The 27,805-nt window shown below is 40.8% G+C and overlaps 1 protein-coding gene and 1 pseudogene across 1 annotated transcript in view; one reads left to right on the top strand and one right to left on the bottom strand.

The window, feature by feature from the left end:
- Nucleotides 1-4,413: 4,413 nt before the first annotated feature.
- The window catches only part of SPTLC2 (serine palmitoyltransferase long chain base subunit 2), an 85,102-nt gene continuing 61,710 nt past the window's right edge, over nucleotides 4,414-27,805 (top strand). Inside the window, exons 1-5 of the mRNA XM_006157086.2 lie at nucleotides 4,414-4,476; nucleotides 4,874-5,068; nucleotides 18,999-19,153; nucleotides 20,195-20,343; nucleotides 23,395-23,522. Coding sequence (XP_006157148.1) covers nucleotides 4,426-4,476; nucleotides 4,874-5,068; nucleotides 18,999-19,153; nucleotides 20,195-20,343; nucleotides 23,395-23,522 — 678 coding nt within the window. The 5' untranslated portion in view covers nucleotides 4,414-4,425. The remainder of the gene's footprint in view (nucleotides 4,477-4,873; nucleotides 5,069-18,998; nucleotides 19,154-20,194; nucleotides 20,344-23,394; nucleotides 23,523-27,805) is intronic.
- LOC102484801 (high mobility group nucleosome-binding domain-containing protein 3 pseudogene) lies at nucleotides 20,784-21,238 on the bottom strand (annotated as a pseudogene).

Here is a 27,805-nt window from a genome sequence, read left to right as displayed (position 1 = left end):
TCCGGGACGTGAACCACAGTCAACTATATGGGAGTCCAGCGACATAGCCGCTACGCTCACTGCTGGTCCCTCCATTGGAAATTTTATTGAAAATACACAAATGTTCAATAAATACTTTTACATCTAAAAGCATATACAACTTTTAAGATATATAAACTGAAAAGGAATCTAACAATACAGGCTGACTTCTACTTAGAACCAAACTCTGCATATTGAAATGAAATCTTCAGGAGAGAAAGTTGTTCCTTTTGGCCATGGTCAGTCAGTTATGGTCAGGAGCCACTCCTGCCTATCAGGGAATGTTCCCAGAGAAGGGTAATTGACAAGCCATGTTGCCCCTGCAGCAGTGTGTACTGGAAAGCACACTGGGGACCAGCAGAGGGCATAATGGTTACATTGCAGCATTCCCATTTAGTTCACCATAGTTCGAGTCCCAGACGTGGTGGCTTAAAACTCACATCAGGCGCGCGCGCGTGTGTGTGTGTGCGCGCGCGTATGCGCGCACGCATGCCCAAGGTCCTGAGAGGAGAATGGAGAAGGGATTGCAGCATGGCCATCCCTCTGGGGTGTGATTTCTTGTTTTCTCTTTCTCTGTCTTTCTGGCAAGTGCATGCACCCTATAGTAAAAATGTCTCTCCAAAAAAAAAAAAAAAATTGTGTGTGTTCACCTGAGAGAGAGAGAGAGAGAGAGAACTCTCCAATGGGTGTGGTCTTGCTGCAATGATTTTTCCTCCTTTCTGTCAAGGTTTTAGGTACAGACCAGGCAGTGGAGCTTTCAGAGCAGGGAAATATCTTGATCATATTTATTTTGGGAGGATAATTCATTTGGAGAAAGTCATGATGGCAGAGAGACCAGACAGGGAGAATGATGTTTCAGTAGTCCACCAAGGAAGGGGCATTGAGCTTTTTTGTTTTAACTGAGGAGTAAAACACAGTCTTAGATATACAGCTTCAGGATTTATTTTTTTTACCTGTGCATGTACTGCGTACCTCTCTAAGATGCAGACTATTTCCAGTCTCCTTAGGATTCCCTGGTGACCCACTAGAAGCTCCTGTATTAAGGCGCACAGTAGAGCACAGGAATTCACTAGCCAATCTAGGTGGGAGGCAGGAAAGTCAGGTAGCGCTGAAGATGACTCCAGACTTGGGAGACTGGGTAGACTGGTGGTGATGCTTTCAACCAAAATAGTAACATAATAGAATAAGGTTTTAATTGAGATGGTGAAACAAGAGGTCAGCTTTAGACTTGCTGAGTTTGAAGTGCCCGTAGAATGTTGAGTGGAGTTACATAGGTGGCAGGTGGAAATATGAAATTGAAGGTCTGGAAGGAAATTTGGGATGCAGCATATATATTTGTGTACTCATCTCATAGAGAAGTCTTTGGAGAAGCTTGCGATACCAAGATGACCTCAGGTTATGCTGGTAGGCATACGCTGCTTTCCTAATGTTGTAGTCACGCACCCGGTGTGAGTTTTAAGCCACTGGGTCCAGGACGCGAACCACGGTCGACTACGTGGGAGTCCAGCGACATAGCCATTATGCTAACTGCTGGTCCCGATTCATTTATTTTCATTTGACCAGAGAGAGAGGGAGAGAAAGTGGGCAAGTAAGCCACCAGGTCCAGGACTTGAACCATGGTCGGCCATGTGGGAGTGCCCAGCGCCTTAACCACCACACCACCTGCTGGTCCCGATTTACTATATGACTTTAACACTCAGAGTTTATATATATGCTCACGTGTTGTTTAGAGTGAAGATCTCATTGGCAGTCCACCTGAGACTAAAAGGTGTGTCAGATCTGCATTCTAAGAATGCCCTTGGGCCAGCAGGGGTCACGGTGGTTAAGATGCTTGACCACAGTTCGAGTCCTGGATCTGGTGGCTTGTTTTTTCTCTTTCTCTGTCTCTCTCTGTCAAGTGCACATGCCCTGTAGCAAATTTAAAAATAATAAATAAATAAATATTTCTTTAAAAATAAAAATGCCCTGACAATTATATAATCATTGTAATTTATTTAACTCTTCTTTGCCATAGAACTTATTTTTTTAAAAGTAAAAAAAAAAAATTTAATTCAACAAATATTTATTTGACTCCTATGAAGCGCTTCCGTTTGTAATATTATCAGTAATAAAAGGAAATGTTATAGTAAGTGCTAACTACTTGTTTACAATAAATAGTGTCCCGGGAGCTAGATAGACAATAATGGATAAAATAGGCCTGGTACTTTCCCTCATGGAATATTATACATGGATATGATGATAATAGCTTTATTACTGTTTGAATCATATGAAATATAAATTTTTTGAGTCCTGAGACTTTTTCCACACAGAAGAGGTTTACGTATCTGCTGACCTGTTCATCTTCTCCTGCATGACCACTCTCTTGTGTTTTGACTGAAACCTTATCCCCAAAGTCACTTTATGGTTGAACCTCAATTCTCCCAGATACATTTAATTTTAAATAAGAGTTTGATAAAATCACACTGTATTTAAAAAACAAGCCAGTGGTTTAACTTCCTCCTTCCTTGCTAGTCCAACTGCGGTATAAATTTACTTGGTCCCAATGGTTTGGGTGTGTTTGAAATCAAGGCAGATATCTTTAAAAACTGATCCGCCTACTGCATTCCTGACATACTACTCAGTGGCACACTAGTTAGAGACTGGTAGGGCCCTAAGAAAGTCCTGATTCTCAGTGATAATGTACAGTTGAGTAAATAGCTTACACAGTTTTAGAGTTAAGGAGAATTTGATGCTGGCTTTAAACACAGCATTCTAAGGCAAAATATTCTCAGCTATGGTTTTTTTTTGTGTTTTTTTTTTTTTTTTGGAGAGATTTTCACTGTAGGGCGCATGCGCTCGCCAGACAGAGAGAGACATAGAGACAGAAAGTGAGAAATCACCCCCCAGGGGGGATGGTCACGCCGCAATCCCTTCTCCTCCATTCTCCTCTCGGGATCTTGGGCACGCACGCACACGCGCCCGGCGTGAGTTTTAAGCCACCGGGTCTGGTACACGAACCGCGGTCGACTATGTGGGAGTCCAGCGACATAGCCATTACGCTAACTGCTGGTTCCCTCAGCTGTAGTTTTTTAAAGACATGAGCAAAATGTAATTTTTCTTGTAGTTTAAGCTGCTTTTGACTTTGCTTTGACTGTCTTAACAGCTGCTCTTTATTTTTCTAAACACTTTTTTGTTCAGATATTGGCTCATTTCTTGTTCTCTTGTCCTAAACACAACCTTACTCCCATCTAAAAGTTTAAGTATTAAATATTGATACAAACTAACCCCCTCCTCCCCTTTGGAGAAGAAATGAAGACCTGAATAAGTTTTATAAATAGTTCTCAGAAGTTCTTGTTTATGCCATCAAATAGAATCCATACCAACAAATTCCATGTGTCATGCCTATGCACATGCCTTTCCTTTGTCAAATACAGCTGTCTTTCCAAACTGTTACAACGCGAGGCATTCAAACAGCTTTCCAAAACTAACACTATCAGGAGAGATATTCTAAAATATCTTTATTCCTGGGATATGTGTATTAACTAATTTGTATAGTTACATACAATTTTATTAATTTGTTTGCATTGAATCTCTGGTTAGGTTACTTGGAAGGGCAAGAGAGGATGTTTTACTTCTTCAGGACTTTTCATAACTCTAGTATAATGCTTAATTGACAGCATACTCCTAATACATGTTTATTGACCATCCTTGAAACAAATGTAGTCATTCGTTTCAAAGTTAAGGTTAAAGTTAACAGCAATTTCTCTAGTAGATTTCTTTTGTAAAACAAAGTTTCCATTAAAATTGACCAAAAAGTAAGGAGTTACAATTAATCTATGAGATCAAAGGTAAACTAGCTTGTTACTTGTTTATTAAAATCCAAGTGTCTCAAAAGATGAAAACAAGGGATAATCCTACCATTTTTGGAAGTAGATACTTAAGATGAAAGGGGGCAGAATGAATTTGTCACAGTCGCTGATCATTTTAAGTTTCCCCTCTTGTGATAGGGTTTCCTTTCTTTCTAGTATTATACAGTGCTGGACCACAGTTACATATACATTGCACTTTTGTGCATAATTTATTTTGTTATCACCGACAACAAAGGTTAACATGAGCCATGTGTTTTCACAGGGGCTGAGGGCTGATAATTATTTGGAATACTATGGCTGGGTGGCTTTAAGAATGTGCAGTAGTAAAACATTTACAAATACCTGTTGTATGTTCTAAAACTGAATTTACTTTTGAACTTTTTAAAGGTTATTTATTTTTCTTCTACAAGAAAGCGTATCTCCAACAGGATCTTTATGCTGTGATCCAACCTCCGCCATCCGTGGGTCTTGGGGCCTGCGTGTGCCTAGTGTACTCAGGGAGGTCTCTGGGTACACACCAGGAATCTTCCCTTTTGGGATTGCCTCTCACACTAACAAGATGTCACCGTGCCACTGGCCCCTGCTTCTGAACTTTCAGTCATTTTTATCTGTACGCTAATACAGTATTTATCAAGATAGGCTTTCCCTTTGTTGTTTTATATTTTTGTTTTCTTTATTAGTAAAAAGGAAATTATGCTTTCTTTAGTCATAGCATTTTAAGATCTACTGCAGAAAATCAATCGCTGATAAAAATCTTTGTTAGGTGTTGTTCTAAGGCCACCTTCTCTCCCCCCGCCCCCGCTCCTTTTTCAAACTGTCTGAAATATATATAATGTATAAAATTTTTTTTGAAAGCAAGTATGTCCTGCTTAGATCTCAGTGTTTGATTTGACTGTTAGATACAAAATTCTGAAAGCATAATTGTATGAATCTCTGAGGACTTTTATATTCAAGTGAAACATCTTTCTTACCGTGACTGAAGTAAACGATTTTGACGTCTCTTTTAGGTCCATCATGTTACACAGAATGGAGGCCTGTATAAAAGGCCATTTAATGAAGCGTTCGAAGAGACCCCAATGCTGGTTGCTGTGCTTACGTACGTGGGGTATGGTGTGCTCACCCTCTTTGGATATCTTCGAGATTTCTTGAGGCACTGGAGAATTGAAAAGTGCCACCACGCAACAGAAAGAGAGGAACAAAAGGTAATTGTTAGAGAGTCTTTGATTCTGTAAATGGAGCCCTTTTTTAGAAATCTTAATGTTTTTCTTAAAAAATCTTAAAAAAGTTTTTCTTTAGAAATTTGGGTATATATTACAATGAAAGTGTTCTAGATGCTAGAAGAAAGCACATTTCTGGAATGTTCTCTTTTCTAAGCACAGGTTGAAAACATGGAGACATGCAAAAGCATTTAATGTATTTTAAACTTAGTATAGAAATCTAGTGAGGCAGGCAGTGCTGTTTCTGCCTGAGGGGGAAAAAAACTAAAATTCACAAGTGAGTAATGCTTCTTGACATGCCCAGTGTCAGAACTGGTATCTAGACACAGAACGATGAAGTGCTCGAAGCTGCGTTCATTCTGTTCACACTGCCATGCGGTGTCCCAGCTTGTGTTTATGATTTCCTGAAATTGCGTCCTCTAGAAGTCACGATGTTTTTGCTTAGAGTCACATTATGCATAGTCGTCTCGCTCAAAGATAACTCCTCTCCTCTCACCAAACAAACAAGCCCTAAAGCAACGTGGGGGAGCGCCCTGTTCACAGTGGAAAGCGGGAGAGCTTCCGTTCACAGTGGAAAGCGGTCTTGGGTTAGCCGTGGTAAACAGAGAGGATGCTGTTGTCTGCAGGGAGGAGGACCTCCTTCACTTGGCTTCACCGCACCTCTCTGTGTCCTCCTGTGTGTCATTAGAGTTTTATACAGTACACATGCATTACCTCTTCTCAGATAAAACTAGGGTCAGAAATGTCAGTTTCTCTTGGCATGTGAAGTAGGGAGCGGTTATCCTGCAGCCCAGGGAATGTACCAGATGAGAGAAAGGGTTTGGTGTTGTATTTCCGTCATTGAGCGTATGTCTCACTTGGTGGGGCGTTGGGGGAGAGAGGCAGGTGTGGGGGCAGCAAGGTCACCACTGAGAGCAGGGCCAGTAAACACTGGTTACATGAGAACCTTCCTGGAATGGCAGGAAGGGAAGAGTGCACCAAGAAGACAGGAAAGACAAAGCCGGTCAGTAAATGTATGGATTAAGGGTTCCGGCCCTTGGGAGAACTCAGGGTCAGTACCTTTCTCTCATCTCAACCATTTCACACCCACTTCCAGCCCCAGCACCACGAATCAGCCATCCTACTCATTGTCCTCAAAGGCCTGCAAATTAATATCGTTGAAGAGTTATTTCTGAATACCTAATACAAGCAAGGCCTTACATTCAGAACTCAGTCTAGTAGGCCAGACAAATTTTCATCATTGAAAACTCACTAAAGTTCTAATTCTTTATTGCTAGAGAGCACATGCACTTGCCACAGAGAAAGAGGACTCCCACCCCACCCCGGCACCATGGAGTATGGTGACACTGAAATCCTTTTTCCTCCATTTCTCAGCTGCTGGGGCTGGGATTTGAACTGTACTTGGCCACGTAGGATCTGACTTCCTTTATTCTGTTCTTCCCTCTTTTCCTATTTTAGTATTTTCACACACATTTTTTCTTCTTTTAATTTTTTTTTTTTTTTTTTTTGGCAGAGGGTGTGTGCACCAGAGGTAGAGAGAGAGAGAGGAGAGAGAGAAGAGAGAAAGAGTAGGAGAGGAAAAGTAAGAAAACATCCCCCATGGGGGCATGGTTATGCTACAATCTCATCTCCATTTCTCCTTCTTTTTAGGGTTTTGGGCACACACATATGTATGTCAGGAGTGTTTTTCAAGCTTCTGGGTCCAAGACTCAAACCACAGCCTCAGCTGTACGGGATCCAGCCACCTTAGGCACCAGGCTGGGCTGGCACTTGGCTGGCTGACTGACTGGCTTCCTTTTCCTTTTTTTTTTTTTTTAAAGTTTTTTGCCATAGTGTGTGTGAACTAGCCAGCAAGAGACATAGGAAGAAATCACTCCCCGAGGGAGATGGCTATACCATAGTCCCTTCTCTTCCATTCTCCGGGGGTTTGGGGCACACATGCACATGTACCCGGTGTGATTTTCAAGCCACTGGATCTGGGACTCAGATCACAGTTGACCATGTGGGAGTCCAGCACCTCAACCACCATGCCACCTGTTGGCCCTTCCTTTCCTTTTCTTCTTCCCTTCTCCGCCCCCTGCCCCCCAGTGGGCAAGTCCACTGACCAGAGAGAGACAGAGAAGGAGAAACCACCCCCCAGTGATGGATAGTTACTCTGAAATACTTTCTTGTCCATTTCTTTATCTCATTAGGATTGGAGCACACACATACATGTGGCTAACATGTTTTTTAAGCTGATGGGGCTGGGATTCAAATTGCAGTTGACCATATGGGATCTGGCTCCTTAACCACTAGGCAGTGAGACCAGCCTATGGAATTTGGCTTTCAGCGCATAGCACTTAACCACTGCTGACCCCAAATAAATACAAAAACTTCTTTAGTTTTCCTCTTCTACCCCGAGTGCATCCGCAGATGTTAATTTTGTACATCCGTCATCTACGTATCACACTGCACACTGACAGTGTCGTACAGGATGGCAGTTACTTCACAGACCTGTGTCCCCCAGACTGAGTTGATGACGGATGGTTGTGACTGATGGTAGCTGAAGTTTCATTTATGTATCCAAACTTAAAAATCTTTGTCTAGGGGCCAACAGGTAGCATGGTGGTTAAGGCACTGGACTCCCATATGGCCAACCATGGTTCAAGTCCTGGACTAGCGGCTTGCTTTCTCACTTCCCTCTCTTTCTTTCTATGTGTGTATCTATCTGGTCAAATTAGGATAAATGAAGAGGGGCCAGCAGGTGGTGTGGTAGTTAAGGACGCTGCACTTCACACAGCTGACCGTGGTTTGAGTCCTGGACCTGATGACTTGGTTTCTCACTTTCTCTCTCTCTCTGTCCCTCTCTGATCAAATTAAAAATAAATAAATAAAGTTAAATAAAATAATTATTTTAAAAATAAATGAATAAATAAAATCTTTTAAAAAAATCCCTGTCTACAGTGATCTTTCATAGTGTAGACGCAGTGTAGACTTGTAAAGGTGTGGTGAGGGAAGTGCTGGTTACAGTGTAGACAGATCATTCCTGACAGAGGAGATGGTGCAGGCAAAGGCATGAGGACTGTTTGGGAGAACTTATAGAGAGGATATGCGAGAAATTGTGTTTTGAGGAGGAAAGTGTTAGCTTAGGATCATAAAAAGCAAATAAAATGTTTCCACTTCCTCACTTCACTGAGTAGTATTCATGACTGCATCCTGATTTTCTTCCTCATTCCAAAATAGAAGAGACCCAGTTTAACCATCTGTGCTACTTCTTTTTTTCTTGTTTTAGTTTTGATATAGGGCGCTTGCATTTGCCAGAGAGAAACAGAATTCTTTTTTTTTTTTTTGAAATAGGGAAATACTGGGTAGATCTGAATCACACGGTCATTGAAAAAGATGAGTTACCATAGTTTCTGTTTTATATAAGTTACATGAAATTCATGGAATTCCTTACCCCTTTATCTGCTGTTATTAGTGGTGTTTTGGATTAGTGGTTGTTTCTCTTAGTCTCTGGGTTGGTTTTTTGTTTGTTTGTTTGTTTGTTTTGTTTTTTTATGTGAAGTGAAGCTAGTAGTCCAGAAACATGGATGTGATAGGTACAGTAAAAGCTTGAATTAACCAAAACATCCCAATATCCAATAGGAGATACCTGAAACTCATTATAATGAGTAAATTAGAGTAGGTAGTTATTTACTAAGCTTTGTTCATGATCAGATATTTAACTTTTTTGCTTTGGAGAGGTTTTTGCTATAGGGCGTGTGTGCTCACTAGAAAGAGAGAGACAGAGAGACAGAAAGTGAGAAATCAGCCCCCAGGGGAGATGACCATGCTGTAATCCCTTCTCTTCCATTCTCCTCTTGGGATCTTGGGCACGCACACACACGCACCCGGCATGAGTTTCAAGCCACCAGGTCTGGGACATGAACTGTGGTCGACTACATAGGAGTCCAGCGACATAGCTGTTACGCTAACTGCTGATCCCTAATCTCTTAGTTTAAGTTTTGAAACAATTTTTGTCATGCTTCAGTTATTTCTAGATCTTAGAGATAGTTCTTCCTCTAGTAGCAAAGACATTGCCCAAATAAAAATTCAAAGTGCTATGGACTTTTTTGCTAGCCTGTCTTTGGTATACAGTATTATATTTATTGCTATCAAGAATTTTGAAATCTGGCACCAGCAGTTGGCATAATGGCTATGCCACTGGACTCCCATGTAGTCGACTGTGGTTGGAGTCCCAGACCCAGTGGCTTAAACTCATGCCGGGCACGTGTGCGTGCTTACCCAAGATCCAGAGAGGAGAATGGAAGAGAAGGGATTGCAGCGTGGTCATCCTGCCGGGGGGGTAATTTCTTGCTTTCTGTCTCTGTCTTTCAGGCGGACACACGTGCCCTATAGCAAAAGCCTCTCAAAAAAAAAAAAAAATCTTGAAATCTTACAATAGTACATAATACAAAACAGCATTCGTGTGTTTTCAAAGATAAAGTTTACAGATGTGAAGCTTTCAGTGTCAGTGACTCAGAGTTCTGAAACACTTTGATCTTTTCTAGATAGATAAGTGTCTTAGTACCATCAGACAAAGGTCTCCTTGTGATTGGATGTGAACCTAAATAAATTTAGATGCACATATTTCCAGAGTGAGGCTGTTCAACAAACTCTTTCATATAAAACTTTCTGAGTAAATGATATAAAGGGAAAATATTCTTTCCTCTGTATCTGAAATTTGGGATTTACTTAATTGGAATACATTCTTTCCATTATTTCTTTTTCTTTTTTTGAGGGGGGGAGGAGAGGTTTTCGCTATAGGGCGCGTGCGCTCGCCAGACAGACAGAGAGAGACAGAGAGACAGAAAGCGAGAAATCACCCACCAGGGGGGATGGCCACGCCACAGTCCCTTCTCCTCCATTCTCCTCTCGGGCTCTTGGGCACACACGCACACGTGCCCGGTGTGAGTTTTAAGCTACCGGGTCCAGGACGCAAACTGCGGTCAACTACGTGGGAGTCCAGTGACAGCCATTACGCTAATTGCTGGTCCCTCTTTCCATTATTTCTAAGGCTTTTCTTTGATGGTATGTCACCAGTTTACACACACATGCAACATATATTTAGAAACATTAATTCTGAGTAGATGTGGAATATGATGCTAAGGCAGCTGATGTCACAGTCAACCGCGTGGCTCAGATCCCATACCCAATGGCTTAAGAAACACAGTGGGCCTATGTATACACTCACAATCCTGAAAGGAGAGAGAAATGGAGAAGGGATTGCAGTATGACCATTTCTCATGGGGAGAAGGTGCTTTCCCTGTTTCCTCTCTCTGATGTGTGTACACGCCCTCCAAGGAAGGGCGTGTACACATATGAAGTACATGAATACTTTTTTTTAAAGTAAGTGCAGTATGATGAATGCTTGTATAAGTAAGCAGCCAAGAAACCACCACCTCAGAAGCAGCACATTCTGGGACCAGCAGTTAGCATAATGACTGGGTCACTGAACTCCCATGTAGCCAATCGCGGTTTGAGTCCCGTACCCGGTGGCTTAAACTCATGCCGGGCACATGTGTGTGCGTGCCCAAGATCCCAAGAGGAGAATGGAGAAGGGATTACAGCGTTACCATCCCCCCTGGGGGGTGATTTCTCACTTTATATCTCTCTGTCTTTCTGGCAAGCACATGCGTGCCCTATAGCAAAAACCTTTCAGACAAAAAAATAAATAAAAAGAAGTAGCATGTTCGGAGAGATCACCACAAAAACCACCTCCCCGTGTGCCACTTCTTCACCTCATCATCTTCCTTTCTCCAGAGGGAACCATTGTCCTCTTGAGTTTTTCGTATAGTTTTATTACTTTGTGTGCATCTATAAACAATAAATTTTAGCTAAGCCTGCTTTTGAACTTCACATACATGCAACTTGCATTATCATGTATTCTGTCTTGCTTTGCTTAGGTTTCAACTGTTTGTTGTGGATCTTCACTTCATTTTTTTTTTTTTTTAATTTGTCAGTGGGCACAGGCTCTCACCAGAGGCAGAGGGAAAGGGTGAGAGAGAGAGAGAGAGAGAGAGAGAGAGAGAGCAAGCACCCTCCAGTTGGGCATTGTCACTGGAAGTTCCCTCTTCTATAGTTCTCCACTTTGTCGGGATTTTGGCCATACACAGACATACATACACACAGTGTGAGTGTTTTTGTTTTTTGTTTTTTTGGTTTTTTTTTTTCTGTAGAGTATGTACCCTTGCCAGAGGGAAACAGAGGTGGTGGAGGGGGAGTGAGAAATCACACCCTAGGCGATATGGCCATGCCACAATCCCTTCTTCTCTATGCTTCTCTCAGGATCTTGGGCATACATGTACATGTATCCAGCATGTTTTTCAGACAGCCAGGTCTGAGACTCAAACTGATCCTGCTATCTTAATTTCCATGCCACCTGTTGCCCCCAAAGTGTGCTTTTCCCTTTTTTTTTTTTTTTAATTAGTTTTTTCCCAAGGCACGTGCACTCACCAGAAAGATGGAGACAGAGAGACAGAAAGTGAGAAATCACTCCCCAGCGGGGATGGCCATGCCACAATCTCTTCTCCTCTCAGGCTCTTGGGCACACATGCACACGAGCCTGGCGTGAGTTTAAGCTACTGGGTCCGGAACTCAAACTGTAGTTGACTACATGGTAGTCCAGTGACATAGCTATTATGTCAACTGCTGGTCCACTGCTATAAATATTCTAATATATGCCTTTCTTGGGCATGTATATTTTAATTTCTTAAGGCTAGGAATTACCAGGTTATAGAATATGCATGTCTTCAATTTCACTAGATAGTACCTAAGTGTTTTACAAAATGATGTTACTGGTTTATGTGTTTGAGAATTCCACATGTTTACAAACGTTGGTATTGTCAGAATTTAAGATTTTTGCCAATTGAGTTGGTATATATGCACTAATATTTCATGGTAGTTTTCTTTTATTTTTGAGAGTTTTTTGTTTTGTTTTGTTTTGTTTTGTTTGTATAGGGTATGTACGCTTACTGGAGAGACAGAAAGTGAGAAATCACCCCCAGAGGGGATGACCACGCCGCAATCCCTTCTCCTCTATTCTCCTCTTAGGATCTTAGGCACACACGCACGTGCACCTGGCATGAATTTTAAGCCCTTGGGACTCGAACTAGGGTCAACTCTGTAGGGAGTCTAGCATTGTAATCTATAATGGTTTTAATTTGCATTTCTCTATCGCTCAGTGATACTGAACTCCACTTTAAATATATATATTTTTTTTTGGAGAGGTTTTTGCTATAGGGCGCGTGCACTCGCCAGACACAGAGAGAGACAGAGAGAGAGAAAGTGAGAAATCAGCCCCCAGGGGGGATGGCCACGCCACAGTCCCTTCTCCTCCATTCTCCTTTCGGGATCTTGGGCATGCACACACACGTGCCCGGCGTGAGTTTAAGCCACCAGGTCCAGGACTCGAACCGTGGTCGACTACGTGGGAGTCCAGTGATATAGCCATTACGCTAACTGCTGGTCCCCACTTTATATGTTTAATGATCATTAGAAGTGCTAATTTGGGGACATGTATGTAAATTTTTTTTTCTATTTGGTTTCTATTAGTGGCTTATATGTATTCTAGAAGATATTTCGCAATTATCTTAACCCATTTATGACTTGTGTTTTCACTCTATGGTATTTTTTTTTTTTTTTGCTAAGGACAGTGAATTTGCCAGAGAGAGGAAAAACGAGAAGTCAGCTCCGAGAGGGATGGCCATGTAGCAGTCCCTTCTCTTCCATTATCCTTTTGGGATTTTGGGTGTATATGCATACAAGCCCCATGTGAGTTTCAGTCTTCCCGGTCCAGTCCTTGAACTGTAGTCAACCATGTGGGAATCCAGCACCTTAACCACAACACTACCTGTTGGCCCCTCACTCTGTGGTATCTTTTGATAAACAGAAGTTCTTTTCAAGTAACTAAATTTATCAATCTTTCTTTACAAAAGTGCTTTTTGTACCATGTTTAAATCATTTTTCTGGGACCAGTAGGTGGCATAGTGGCTGCATTGCTAGAGTCTCACATGGTCGACTGTGGTTCGAGTCCCGGGCCTGGTGGCTTTAAACTCACACTAAGTGCATGTGCGTGCATTTCCAAAATCCTTAGAGGAGAGTGGAGGAAAAGAGAATGTGGCATGGCCATCCTTCCTGGGGGTGGTAGTTTCTCATTTTCTGTCTCTTTGGCAAGCGTACATGCCCTATAGCAAAAAACCGCCCTCTTCTCTATAAAAAAAAAAAAAAAAGTTTTTTAAAATCCCAAGCTTTTAAATATAATTTCCTATTTTCATTGTGTTTTAATTCATAAATATTACATTGAATTATGTGAAAGTACCATATTTTGCTATTTTTAAACTACTAAAATGATCATTTCAAATTATTCAACCTGATAAAATAAAAAAGTAAAAAGAAAGGCATATTCTATATGTGGTGTAGACTTTTTTGCTTGTTCTTTACACTACAAGTTAGCTACATGTTTAGATTTTAGTCCTCTACGCTTACCGTAGAGCTTTTTCAGTTTCCACTAAACATTTTTTTTTAGAGGTTTTTGCTATAGGGCGCATGTGCTTGCCAGACAGAGAGAGACAGAGAGACAGAAAGCGAGAAATCACCCCTCCAGGGGGGCCGGCCACACTGTAATCCCTTCTCCATTCTCCTCTCGGGATCTTGGGCACGCATGCACATGCGCCCGGTGTGAGTTTTAAGCCACCAGGTCCAGGACATGAACTGCGGTCGACTATGTAGGAGTCCAGCGACATAGCCATTACGCTAACTGCTGGTCCCTCCACTAAACTTTTGCCTTCTTTAATAGGCAGAGTTTTTTTGTCTTGTATTTTGTTTTTGTGTGTTTAAGCTGTGCATACTCAAAATCCTGATAGGATGGAGGAACAGAGAGAAAAGGATTGTAAGGTGGCCATACCCCACTGTGTGTGTGTTGAGGGGAACTTGTGCTCAAGGGCGCAGTTTCTGTCTCGCACTGGTGACCACGTGTACCCTCTGGCAATTAAAAATAAATAAGAATGGCATTTAAAAGGAGATTGGGAGGGTCTAAATACTTCATACGCTTCTACCCTATTTTCCTTCCAAGTTTTGCATAGAAGATGTGAAGCTACTTCATGTTCTGATAAAAACTTCTCCCTTAAAGATGGTGTACTGACTACTAGGGTTTGTTTACTTGTGCCGGTTTTTTGCCTTCTACTAGGTACAGAAGTTCAAGGGTGGAACTTTAAATCATCAGAAGGCTTTGGAACATTTCGGAGCATGTTTTCCAAGCTTTTTATCTCAACATCAAAGCAGTGATTGTTTGCCTCACATACTTATGTTTGAGAGAAATCTTATCCTTTGATATGTTGAGATTTGTGCCCTCAACACTGAAATAAATGAAAGTTATTAAATTAGTACTGACATTGAGAATCATTACCAGAGTTAGTGGTAGTACTACCTCAGTAGTGCTAGTTTGAAATAGCCCTACAGTCTCAGTTTCAGCTGTGTCACTTGGACAAATAATTTTTTTTTAAAGAATTATTTATTTCATTCCATTTGTTATTGTTATTGTTATTTTATTATTTTTTTATTTGACCACCAGAGAGAGAGAGAGAAAGGGAAAGCAAGAAAGCAAGCCACCAGGTCTGGGACTTGAACCATGGTCAGTCATGTGGGAATCCAGTGCTCTTATCCACCACACCGTCTGCTGGCCCCATGGACAAATAATTTTTTAAAAATTTGCCATAGGGCTCATGTGCTCACCCGAGGGGACAGAGGGACAGAAGGATGGAGGTAGGGAGGGAAAGTGAGAAGGCACCTCCCCTCCTCCTCCAGGGAGATGACCACACCACAGTCCCTTCTTCTCCATTCTCTTTTTGGAATTTGGAGGCACACACCCACACATGCCTGGCATGTTTTCTAAGCTGTGGGAGGCTGCAGTTCACATGGCATGATTGATCACGTGGGATCTGACTCCCTTAACCACTAGGCCAGCGCTGTAGAATATTTAAAATGTATAAGATATTTTTGGAAACAGACACCATAGCCTAGAACTGGAACTTCAAAGAGTCATCCCCCTGTTCCTTTTCTTCATTGGTGATCTGCCCTCCGGATATCTCTACTGAACCTTCTAACTGCAGTCAGAGCTGCCGCCCTAGAACTTAGCCGCCAGGAAAAGGGGGCCAGGACTTCGGGTGTGATTCCCATTCCTCTGCTGTTCAGTCTGCCTACTGTGGTCTCTGACATTGCTTACCAGGGCAGCTTTACTCTGTACTGCTGTGTTTTCTGTCTGAGAGACTTAATTGCTCTCTTACTGTAAAGGTAGAGAGAGAGAGATCTCTGACTGGTAGTTACAGTTCTCTGCTTAGGAGATGAAGCTGTTTTTCCCCTTCCTAACAAGGACAGCTAAGGTCACTGTTATCTTGGTTAGTCTCAGGCCCAGGGGTGAAGCTTGGCCTCATTCGAGCTTGTTGCCCTTTTTGTTCCTTGGTATTTGGTGACCTGTCTAGTATTTGGAGCAGAGGCTAAGCTTTTTCTGCTTAAATAATAGAGGAAAAATTATACCCCCCCTCCCCCCCACACACATTTTGGCTCTTTGTTGCTAATAAAAGCAGTTGTTTTTGTTTTTGTTTTAGAGAGATATTTTTGCTATAGGGCAGAAAGACAGCAAGAAATCACCCCCTTGGGATGACCACCCCGCAATCCCTTCTCCTCTATTCTCACATGGGCCAACATGCACACACACCCAGCATGAGTTTTAAGCCACTGGGTCCAGGACTCATAAACTGGGGTCGCCCATGGGAGTCCAGTGATGTAGCTATTACACCATCTTCTTGTCCCCAAAACAGTTTTTTGAGGAATATTTCTCTCAAGTATTTGAGTAATTCATTGAATATTGAAGTGCACTGTTTAAAAAGTTAGAAAGACATGAGATCATCAGACCGACCATAACCTAGAGCTCTAGGGAGCCAGATCCCACATGGCTGACCATGGTTTGAGTCCTGGTGCCAGTGGCTTGACAAGCACATCAGGTGTGTGTGTGTGTGCTTGCGTGATAGTGTTTGTTTGCCCCAGATCCCAAGGTGATGGAGAAAGGGAAGAGAAGGAATTTTGACAGGACCACACTTCATGGGAGGGGGTGATTTCTCCCTCTCTCTCTCTGGCAAATGGACATACTCTCTGGCAATTAAAAAAAAGACATGAGTACTATTACCCTATTGATGTGAATTGAAAAGGGTCGAGGACTACATTTTTTTTTCCCTTGGGGAATAGTACATGATGAGTAATGGAAAAAGAAAAATTTTAATTAGAATTTGGATATCTCTGTTCCTATTTTCATTAAGCCAGTATCTCATTTTCTTTCTTTGTTCACTAATTCAGTGAGCAAAAGAAACAGAGATGGAGGAGGTAGGAGGACAGAGAGACAGGTCCCTCCCATGGTCCTGACCCCGTGATCTCCTCCTAGCCTCAGGCAGCTCCCTGTGAGTGCCTAGCATGCTTACGGAGATTCTGGACGCTAGCCCATAGCCCTCCTGCATGGGTCTGCCTCTCTGAGCTTGTATTTTACCACTGCATCACCATCTGACCCCACAGCCAGTATTCTAGCTGGAAAAGGAGACTAACAAAAGGCCGTATTATTTGTTCATTTAGAGGATTTGCCTTAGAGCACATAGGGGAGAAAGTGAGAGGGAAAGTGAGAAATCACCTCAGGGGGAGAAAGAGACACAGACAGTGAAAGGAAAAGTGAGAAATCACCCCCCAGGGGGATGGTGACACCATAGTCCCTTCTGTATTCTCCTCCTGGGATCTCAGGCATACATCCACAGGCGCCCGGCTTAATTTTCAAGCCACTGGGTCCAAGACTCACACCATGGTTGACCATGGGAGAGTCCATTGACGTAACTGTTCTTTGTCCTCAAGGCACATACTGTTTAAATGATGAATTTCCAGTTTTGATAGACACATTGTTTATGGATATCTTCTAAGGAAATGTAAATATTAGAACCAGCATTGTTGTCCCAGAGATGTTATCAGGTACTACAAGTTTTTAGAGTACGCTGCTTCTGCTCAGCTTTATTTAAGATTGTATCTACTCTGAGCCTTATTTAGTAGGCACTTTAGAGTTCAGTGTCTTAGAGGATTGTTAATTTCAGAGTTTTATTTGTGGTGTTTTTCCTTTTTTCTTTTTTTTAATAGAGGCTGAGGGTTGACAGGAGGGAGGGAGGAAGGGAGGGAAAGATAAATGTTTATCTGGCATAGTCTCACCGCATTGTCACTCCCTGTCTTGGCCTCCCTGTTAGCTAGGCCCACAGGTGTGGGTTACAGTACCCATCCTGTTTAGGTTGGGCTGGGAACCAAATCCGGGCCTCCCAAGTGGCCTCAGCCATCAGGCAGAGCTTCCCTTACTTGCACCACCATAGCAGGGCCTGGAGTCTTCAGAAATGCACAAGCTAGTGAGAAACAGATAGGGTTTATTAACTGTTGATGATGACATGTATAGAATTCTCAACTGGATTGGTCTGAGAAGTGTTTCATGACGGGCAATGTATTTTTACAAGCAAAACGAGAAAGAGCAATTGACTGTTTTATAAAAATAATTAGAATAATAAAGATAATGATTGGGGAAAACAGAAAAGATATGGAATGTTGAAGTGGGGAGATTAATGTCTCTGTACTGACTGACGTGCATGGCATTCCCTTTTGAAGAAACAATGTAATACACTGTAAAGAGAAAATAAACGAACCATACAGAAAATAAAAAAAAAATAAAATAAAAAAAATAAATAAAAGAAATGCACAAGTAAGGCTTAAGTTTTTTAAACAGTTTTTGATTAGCTTATTTAACAGGTTAATTTAGATCCGGCACCAAGCCCAGATCTGAGGGCTGAGAAGCTCAGTCATTTGCTGACTATATGGAAACTAGTTCTATTGTTGCCTTGTTTGCTTTGCGGGTTACCTTAAAGAACTGAGGTAGAACTCACGTGGTCCAGTCACGTGTGTTCTGAGCAGTGGTCATGCCACACTGCCTAGCATCAGGCATAAGTTTCAGCTCTACCATGACTTGATTTTTACAGACTGACTTTTTAGAATAACTTAATCTGAGGTAGGGGAGGGAAGGACTAAGTTCCCTGCCCATGGTAATTCATTTTGAGAATGTGTTTCTTTTCTAATTCTTTTTTGTTTTTGCTAGAGGGCTTGTATACTCTCCAGAGAGAGAGGAGAAGAGAAAGCAACACCACCGCCCCCATGGGTCGTGCTGCAATCCCTTCTCCATTTCTCTATCCTGTCTGGATTTCCGACACACATCATATGTGCCTGATGTGTTTCTCAAGCCACTGAGTCTGGGACTCCAACCACACTTTTGGCTGTGTGGGATACAGCTGTAACGAGACAAAAAGGGGACAAAACCCAAGATGGGTGACTTCCTGTAACTTTCCTTTTAGTGTTTTTTTGCTTCTCCTTTTTTCTTTGGATCCTTGAAAATACCCAGGGGATAGAATGTTAATTTTGAAATTATTTTTGTTTGAAACTGGAATCACAGCAGTTTTTATGACATTTTCTTTTATATTACTTGGAGGAGAGGAAGGCAATCTTTTTGAGATTCTTAGAGAAAGCAAATGACAGAATTTCACAACTAAATTTTATTTTTACGAGGCCTGCTTTATTAAATTAGTGTTGGTTCCACATCCATGCAGTCAGTTATGTGAAACGATGTATTACAGCTCAGCCATCACAGTGCAATGACTTCTCTGATTAATAAGTTAATTAAAATAGAGAATTGATGCCTTCAAATGTTTTCCTGTATATCAGTTATTTGAACATAATTGCCCTCTTATTTTCAGATACTCTTGAAATAAAAAGGAAAGTTGTGAGATTTGTATTTGAAGTAACTCAGTTACACTTACATTCTCTCACCATCTGTTGGCAGGACTTTGTGTCCTTGTATCAGGATTTTGAAAACTTCTATACGAGGAACCTCTACATGAGAATACGAGACAACTGGAATCGTCCCATCTGCAGCGTGCCTGGGGCCAAAGTGGACATCATGGAGAGGCAGTCTCATGACTATAACTGGTCGTTCAAGTGAGTCTCAGTTGGGAAATTACTTCTTGACCACCACAAAGGAATTTATTCATTTGCGTAAATATTTATGGTAAATGGAGTATTGTCTCAGAACAGAAGCAGCGAAGGATATGATGCAGGATGATTCCTTTCCTTTCATGTTGTTCATTATTATTGAGGTTTTTTGGTTTTTTTTGGGGGGGGTAAAGAAGTAATATATTTAACTTTATTTATGTAAATTTGACCAGAGAGGAACAGAGCGAGAGAGAAAGAGAGAGAAGACAAGAAAGCAAGCCATGAGGTCTTATTTAAAAAAAAGAATTTGGAAATAAAGGTGGCATGGCAGTTAAGGCACTGGACTTCCACATGGCCAGCCATGGTTCAAGTTCCAGATCATGTTGCTTGCTTTCTCACTTTCGCTGTCCCTCTAATGAGCATGTGTACCCTGTAGCAAATTTTAAAAATAATGATAATAAATAAAATTAAGTAAGTCTTAAAAATTTTTTTTGAAAAGAAAGAAAAACTATGCTTTGTATTATGCCATTTACCAGAATCAGGTACTATATATCTGAATTTATTTCTTGATATTTTGGTTTCTCAGATGATTTAAAGATACATGGGATAGTTTTACTTGAGTGGATTAAATGGTTAAGACTATTATCTATCCTGGACCCAGTCCCTTGAAAATCATGCTGGGCGTGTGTGTGTGTGTGTGTGTGTGTGTGTGTGCCCCAAAATCCCAGGAGGAGAATGGAGAAGGGATTGTGGCATGGCCATCCTCCTTGGGGGTGATTTCTCACTTGTCCTCTTACTGTCTCTCTCTAGCAAGCACATGCACCCTATGGCAAAAAACTTTAAAAAAAAACAAATGACAGTAAGTGAAGTTGTATTGTTTTAACTTCCACTTCCCTAATTGTTAATGAGTTCAAACTTTACATATAGACCATATTCTTTCTAGCTCCTGTGTATGGTGCTTTTTTTTTGTATCACGTGTGCATTTACGATATTATATTTATTTGAATTCCTTATGAGCTTTATTATTTTTATGCTATCAAAACGCAGGTATACAGGGAATATAATTAAAGGTGTTATAAACATGGGTTCCTATAACTACCTGGGATTTGCACGGAATGATGGATCATGTCAGGAAGCAGCCGCCAGAGTCCTAGAGAAGTACGGTGTTGGCGTGTGCAGCACTCGGCAGGAAATTGGTGAGTGTGAGCTGGGCTGGGCTACCTGCTGCTTTTGTTGTGTTTTGATTTTAAGAATTATTTTAAACTTTATTGTATTTATTTATTTTAATTTGACTGAAGAGGGACAGAAAAAGAGGGAGAGAAAGCAAGCCATCAGGTCCAGGACTCAAACCACAGTCGGAGTGGGAGTCCAGCACCCTTAACTACCACGCCACCTATAGGCTCCTGCCAGCTGCTGTTTTTTTTTTTTTTTCCCCAACAATAAACTGATATTTATTTTACTTGAGGATGATGGAAATTTCCAAAAAAACGTTGATTATGAGAGGGTCAAATGTCACACACTGATATATTTTGTATGCCAACTAGTAGAGTCCTAAAAAATTAGCATTTACAAAATACTTGGTAAAAATAGCTTTTAAAAGTTGTCCCAAGAGGTATATAAAATCAATCCAAATTTTTCATGACAATTCATTTTCCTCGTTATTTACTGATTCAGTTTTCTGTGCCTCTTCAGCTTTAGTTTCCCCATTTTCAGATGATGCAGTAGCTTTTTTCCAGCTTCCTGCCTTTCCCCCTTCTTCCCTTTAGCACCTCTGTTAATCTTTGTTCCAGATTCTTTCTTAGCAGGTGTTTTTCTTGGTTCAGGTTCAGGTTTGGGTGGCGCAGGTTTCACCGACAATCTGGCAGATCATCTCGTAGGCTCCTGTTTAGTTACTTGGCATCCGCCTTTGCCCTCTGCATTCTCTGGAGACTTTCTCTTCGGCGTAATGACTGTGAGTGCAGCAAAAAGTAAAGCTTCGGGCTGGAACTGGTGGCACTGCCGCTGGGGGCTGCCTCCGCCGCTGCAGCTGCTCACGCGCAGGGCACAGTGTCGCCCGGCCTCTCCGACCTCGCCAGCTGCTGTTTTCAACATTTTTATTCAGAAGCAAATAATACTTACATAGAGCTAGAGTATTAAGTATCCAAATACTTACTTTGCCATGCAGTTTAGATTCGGTAAAAAATGCATCCTTTTTTCTGAAGTGATGGGTGGCTTTAATGCTTTTAATACATTTTGAGATATATTTGTCTTTTCAGTATGTTATACATCTAGAATGTTCCTTGAAAAGTTCTGTATTTGTTTCATTTATTGCTTTAATGTTAATTTTACTGGATTTTGCAAATGATAGTGGTTAATAGTGACACAATCATATGAGCGTATGAGGATTAATCCATTTTTATACGATAAATTGGGGTTAATAATAATTCCTGCCTTGGGGCCAGTAGGTGGCATGGTGGTTAAGGTGCTGGACTCCCACATGGCCGACAGCAGTTCAAGTCTCGGACCTAGCAGCTTGCTTTCTCACTTTCCCCTTCTCTCACTTTCTCTCTCTGTCTCTTTGGTCAAATTAAAAATAATAATAACAACAAATAAAGAAATAATTTTAAAAAATAATAATTCCTGCCTTACAGAACTGTTTCAAGAATTAAATTAGCTGATTTATGTAAAGACTAAGAACACAGTAGACACTCAATACTCTTTTTATTATTGTTACAAATCTATAAAATATAAAGTGTTAACAGTTTTATATAAAAAGATTTAGTTTGGTTTAAAGGAAAAACTCAATTTTTAAAATTTTGTTCCAAAGAACTGATAACTATGGAAGGTATAAGATAACATTTTTACTGTGAATCACTCCAAAATTTAGTGAATTAAAACAATAATTTATTATTATTTCTTACAGGCAGAGTAGGTGGTTCTTTTACAGGGTCTCATCATTTCAGTCAGTGGGGACTGTATGGCTGGAGTTATGAAGACGTCTTCGTCCACATGTTCCTAGCCTGGGATGTCTGAGACTCTGTGTGGCCTTTCCACGTTAGGAACTTGGGCTTCTTTACCACATGATGGTCACAAAGAGTCACTTGTCTTAGATGGAAGAAGGCTTTCCCCATAGCAAGTATTCAAAGATACCTTATTGAAAGCCGGAAGACTTTATACCCTGACCTTGTAGGTCCAAAAAAATCATTGATGCCTCTTTCTACTGCTCATAGCAAGTCACTACAGCCACCCCAGGTTCGAGGGTTATGGAGATTAGACTCCCATCTCTCTCTCAATGAGAAGAATAACAGAGAATTTGCATCCATATTTGAAATACCACAACAGCTTTGTCAACTCACTGTTTAAAACAAAGTGAAAAGGTGAAAACAAAAATGCACAGCTTTTCATATTCTATAGTTTTTAAATTTAAGTTGGACTTTTCAACCCAAATATACAAATTACAGATTTTAAAGACTTTAAGGTTCTATTGTTAATAAAGTTAGCACCCTCCTTTTTATTTTTTTAATTGCCAAAATGCATGTGCACTCTCCAGAGAGAAAGAGAGAAGAAGGGAAGAAAGCATTCCTCAGTGGGATGTGGTCATGTCACAATCCCTTCTGCTTCATTTCTTTCTCATAGCAGAATTTGGGGGTATGCCTGGCATGTTTTTTAAGCTTAGGTGCTAGGAAACAAATCATGATCAACATGTAGGATCCAGCTCTTTTAACCACTGTGCTACTCTGCTGGGCCCAACCATGATTTCTTTTTATAAAGTGATAAGTAATTTTTTTTTTCTCCCTTTGCTAGAGGGGAGGTAGACTTGCTAGGGGCAGGAGTACAAAAGCACCCTACGTGGGGTGGTCACATCACAACCTCTTTTTTTCCACGTCTCCATTCAGGATTTTGGGCACACACACACCCAATATATTTTTCAAGCTGCCATATCTGGGACTCAAACTGCACAGTTGGCCATATGGAATCCAACTACCATAACCACCATGCCACCAGCTGGTCCAATGAGTAATTCTTTTTTTTTTTAATATTTGTTTTAACTTTATTTTATTGATTGATTGATTGTAATTTGACTAGAGAGAGATAGAGTGAGAGATAGAGTGAGAGAGAGAGGAAATTTGGGAAAAGAAGCTGCAAAACCTGGGACTTGAACCAGTAAGCCCTGTAGGGTCCAGCGCCCTTAACCACCACACCACCTGACAGCCCCCAATGAGTAATTCAGGACTTTGTTATACCGACTTTGTTACTTCTTCACACAGGAAACCTGGACAAGCATGAAGAACTAGAGAAGCTTGTAGCGGATTTCTTGGGAGTAGAAGCTGCTATGACATATGGCATGGGATTTGCAACAATTTTTTCGATGAACATTCGTGCTCTTGTTGGCAAAGTAAGGCATTATGTCTTCTATGAAAACTCTCTCATACTTACCCTCTTTCGTTCTGAAGCAAGCCAAAGACTATTGTAAACTTGAGATTAAATGTAGTTTACCCAAAGATTTTCTGTCACAAATTTTTGGATAAGTGCGTCCCATGGAGACTTACATCAGGTGGAGCTTTCTTGCTAGAACCCTTGATCCTTCCATTGGATGTCTCTTGCCTTTTTTATTTCATGCAGAGTTTGAGAAATTCTGATAAAAACTTACAGAAGACTAAAACTGTGAAAAAAAGAAGGTTTGGTTTGAAAAGTTATGTAACAGATGTTTTTTTTAAGTAGAAAACTGGAAATACATAGTCACCCTAATACGTGTTCTTACTCCGTTGCATGTTGCTTAGATATGAAAAAGTAAATTACACACACACATGCACACACACACATACATGCTTCTCGTGGGGGTAGAGCTCACAAGGGATAATTGAAAAGAGGGGCATAAGAGACTTTGTAAATTATATTTTAGCATCTTGGCACTGTCAGTTTCTGTTCCCATTGATATCTAGGAATGGCATATTGAAAAAGTAGTGAGGGGCCAGCAGTCATGTGGTTGTTAAGGCTGTGGGTCCTACATGACCAACTGTGCTGTGTGAGTCTTAGACATGGAGGCTTGAAAAAAATCACTGGACACATGCATGCATGCCCAAATAGAGAAGGAATCTCTCTGGCAAGTGCACACACCCTATAGCAAAAACTAAAAAAAAGAAAGAAAGAAAGAAAGAAAAAGTAGTGAGTTAACTCAAGCAAAAGATTTGAATTTTTGCTTGCTGTGTTGATTGGTTATCTGGTCACATGGTGTGGTCATCCCCCCAGCGAGTAATTTCTCACTTTCTCTCTCTCTCTCTCTCTCTCTCTCTCTCTGGTGAACACATGCACCCTGTAGCAAAAACTACAAATAAATAAATACATAAATAAAATGAAAGGATGGGAAAAGATATAGCATGCAAATAATAATCAAAGCTATTTGAAGCAATTATATTAATAAAAGAAAAGATTTCAGGCCAAGGATAAAGAGAAACACTACATAATGATAAAGGTTTTCAATTATCAAGAGAATATAATTTTATTTTTTAAAGGATTATTTATTTAATTTAATTAATTAATTTATTTTTAATTTGACCAGAGAGAGAGAGAGAAACACAGAGCAGGAAAGTGAGAAAGTAAATCACCAGGTCTGGAATTCAAAACACAGTCAACCATGTGGGAGTCCAACTCCTCAACCGCCATGCCACTTGCCAGCCCCAGAGAATATAATTTTTTTTTTTTTAAGAGAGATTTTTAGTACAGGGCATGTGCACTCAACGGAGAGACAGAGAAACAAAAAGCAAGAAATCACGCCGCAATCTCCTCCTCCATTCTTCTCTCAGAATTTTGTGTATGTATGCACACGTGCCCGGCATGAGTTTGAAGCCACCTGGTCCAGGACTCAAACCATGGTCAACTACATGTGAGTATAGTGATGCGACCATTATGCCATCTGTTAGTCCTCAGAGAACATAATTTTTTTTTTTTTTGGAGAGGTTTTTGCTATAGGGCGCCGGCGCTCACCAGAAAGCAGAGAGATAGAAAGTGAGAAATCACCCCCCAGGGGAGATGGCCACGCCGCAATCCCTTCTCCTCCATTCTCCTCTCAGGATCTTGGGCACGCACGCACACGTACCCGGTGTGAGTTCAAGCCACCAGGTCCAGGACTCAAACCATGGTTGACTACGTTGGAGTCCAGCGACGTAGCCATTATGCTAACTGCTGGTCCCAAGAGAACATAATTTTAATTGTATAGGCTCTGAATAACAAAGCTTCAAAGTACATGAAGCAAAAATTGATAAAACTGAAAGGAGCAGTAGACAAACAGAATTATAATTGGTGTTGATGTCACCCCTTTTCACCTGATAGAACTAAACAGAAAATGAGCAAGAGTATAGAACATTTTAGGAACACTGTCAACCAGTAGACTAATTGACATTATGAAACAACCCAGCAAAACATTTACCAAAATAGACTATATTCTACGATTAAACAAGTTTTTAGAAATGTAAAAGTATTGGGACCAGCAGTTGGTGTAATGGCTATGTTGCTGGACTCCCATGTAGTTGACTGCAGTTTGAGTCCTGGACCTGGTGGCTTAAACTCATGCCAGGTGTGTGTGTATGCATGCCCAAGATACCAAGAAGAGAATGGAGGAGAAGGGATTGCAGCGTGGTCAACCCCCTGCGGGGGGGGGGGCGGTGATTTCTTGCTTTCTGTCTCTTTCTGGCAAGTGCACGCACCCTATAGCAAAAACCTCTCAAAAAAAAAAATAATAATAAAGAAACGTAAAAGTATTAAAGTATGTTCTGTGACCACAGTACAGTTAAATTAGAAATCATTAACACAAAAATCTCTGGAAAATCCTTGAATATTTAAAAATTAAACTACAAACTTCTAAATAACCCAAAGAAGAAGAAACAAGAGAGAAAAGAAAATACTTTGAACTAAATGGAAATGTCATAATCACAATTTGTAGGATAGCGCTAAGCGAGGTTCAGATGGAAGTGGCATCTTGGGCACTCGTGTGCGTGCCAAGCACGAGTTTCAGGCTGACCAAGCAGGGGTTTTATCTGTGGTTGCCATGTGGTCTTGCCCTTCTCTTGAGCAGCGCATTACCCGTGAGCTATGGAGCTGGCCCAGATTATTTTACATCCAAACTAAGTGGAAGGAAGAATATAATAAAGACATGCAGAAATGGGTGAATTACAAAATAGACAGTAGGGGGAGTCAGCGAAACCGAAGCTGATTCTTTGAGAAAATTAATAAAATGGATAAATCCCTAGCCACACAGGTCAGTATAAAAAGAAAGAAGACACAAATGATAAATAGCAGGATTTAGAGAAGGGATATCCCTACATATCCTTACGGACATTAACGGATAATGAGGGAATATTAAGAACAGCTTTCTGCCAGTGAAATCAACAACTTAAAATTGGCAAATTTGGACCAGCAGTTAGCGCAATGGCTATGTTGCTGGACTCCCATATATTCGATCGCGGTTCGAGTCCCAGACCCGGTGGCTTAAACTCACGCCGGGCATGTGTGCGTGAATAGAGGAGAAGGGATTGCGACTTGGCCATCCCCCCCGGGGGGTGATTTCTCACTTTCTGTCTCTGTCTGTCTCTGTCTTTCTGTAGAGTGCACGTGCCCTATAGTAAAAAAACTCTCAAAAAAAAAAAAAAAAACCTGGCAAATTTGAAAGACATAAATGTATGGTTGTTTGATTTTACATTGATTATAATAAGTCATTGTCTTTCCTACATTTTATTAGTATAAAACAGATTTATTTGGAATTTCTTAGCAGTTTTCACGCTAGGTCATTAAATAATCTTATCTTTTTCCTGTATATGCACAAACTTTAAAAAATTATTATCTAGAATTAGACTTCTCCTATATAATTGCAGAAGCAACTATGTTAGACATTTATCTTTCAAATGAAACATTATCATTGAAATGTTATCATTTAATCTGTTAAAAGCCACAGCTAATCCAGTTTACTTAAGTCTTTGAATCTGTTACTAAATTTCTATATGAGGAGGTTGATTGTTAAGCTTAAAGGCAGAGAAAAGTTGATACTGCTGACGAGCATATGTTCTGGAAGCAGAAGCTTTGTATTGAGCCACTCACTTGTGATCGTGCTTAGGACCTTGAGCAAGATTTTCAACTGCTGAACAAGTTTCCTCTATAAAATGAGGATGGTAATAGTAACTACTTTGTAGGATTGTTGTATGGATTTAAAGTAATGTATTAATATTGAAACCTCTTAACGTAATGCCTGAAACACATTAAGCACTTAAATGTCAACTGCTGGTAGTTAGTACTTATTTTAAGAACCAAGGACATAGTAGGGCCTCAGAGTAGATTTAGAAGAAAACACGAGATTGTTATGTAGCAATAGTGAATGAGGCTATCCGAAAGATAAAATAAAAGAAGAGGTGATAAAAGAACAGTGAGAGCCATCAGGTGGCATGGTGATTGAGAGCGCAGGACTCCCACATGACTGACCAAGGTTTGAGTGCCGGACCTGGCAGCTTGCTTTCCCACTTCCCATTCTCTCTCTCACTCCGTCTCTCTCTGGTCAAATTAAAATAAATAAGTAAATACAGTTAAATAAAATGATTCTAGTGAAAAAAAAAGAGAAGAAGAAGAACAAGAACCATGATATTATAGAGTTTGTCTAAAGCAAGTTTGGAAAGAGAAGAAAATAAAATGGTG

The sequence above is a fragment of the Tupaia chinensis genome, unplaced genomic scaffold (genome assembly GCF_000334495.1).
Source record: "Tupaia chinensis unplaced genomic scaffold, TupChi_1.0 Scaffold000528_1, whole genome shotgun sequence".
Classification (NCBI taxonomy): domain Eukaryota; kingdom Metazoa; phylum Chordata; class Mammalia; order Scandentia; family Tupaiidae; genus Tupaia; species Tupaia belangeri.
The sequence above is the reverse complement of the archived record's forward strand: the minus strand, read 5'-3'. Positions and strand labels throughout refer to the sequence as shown.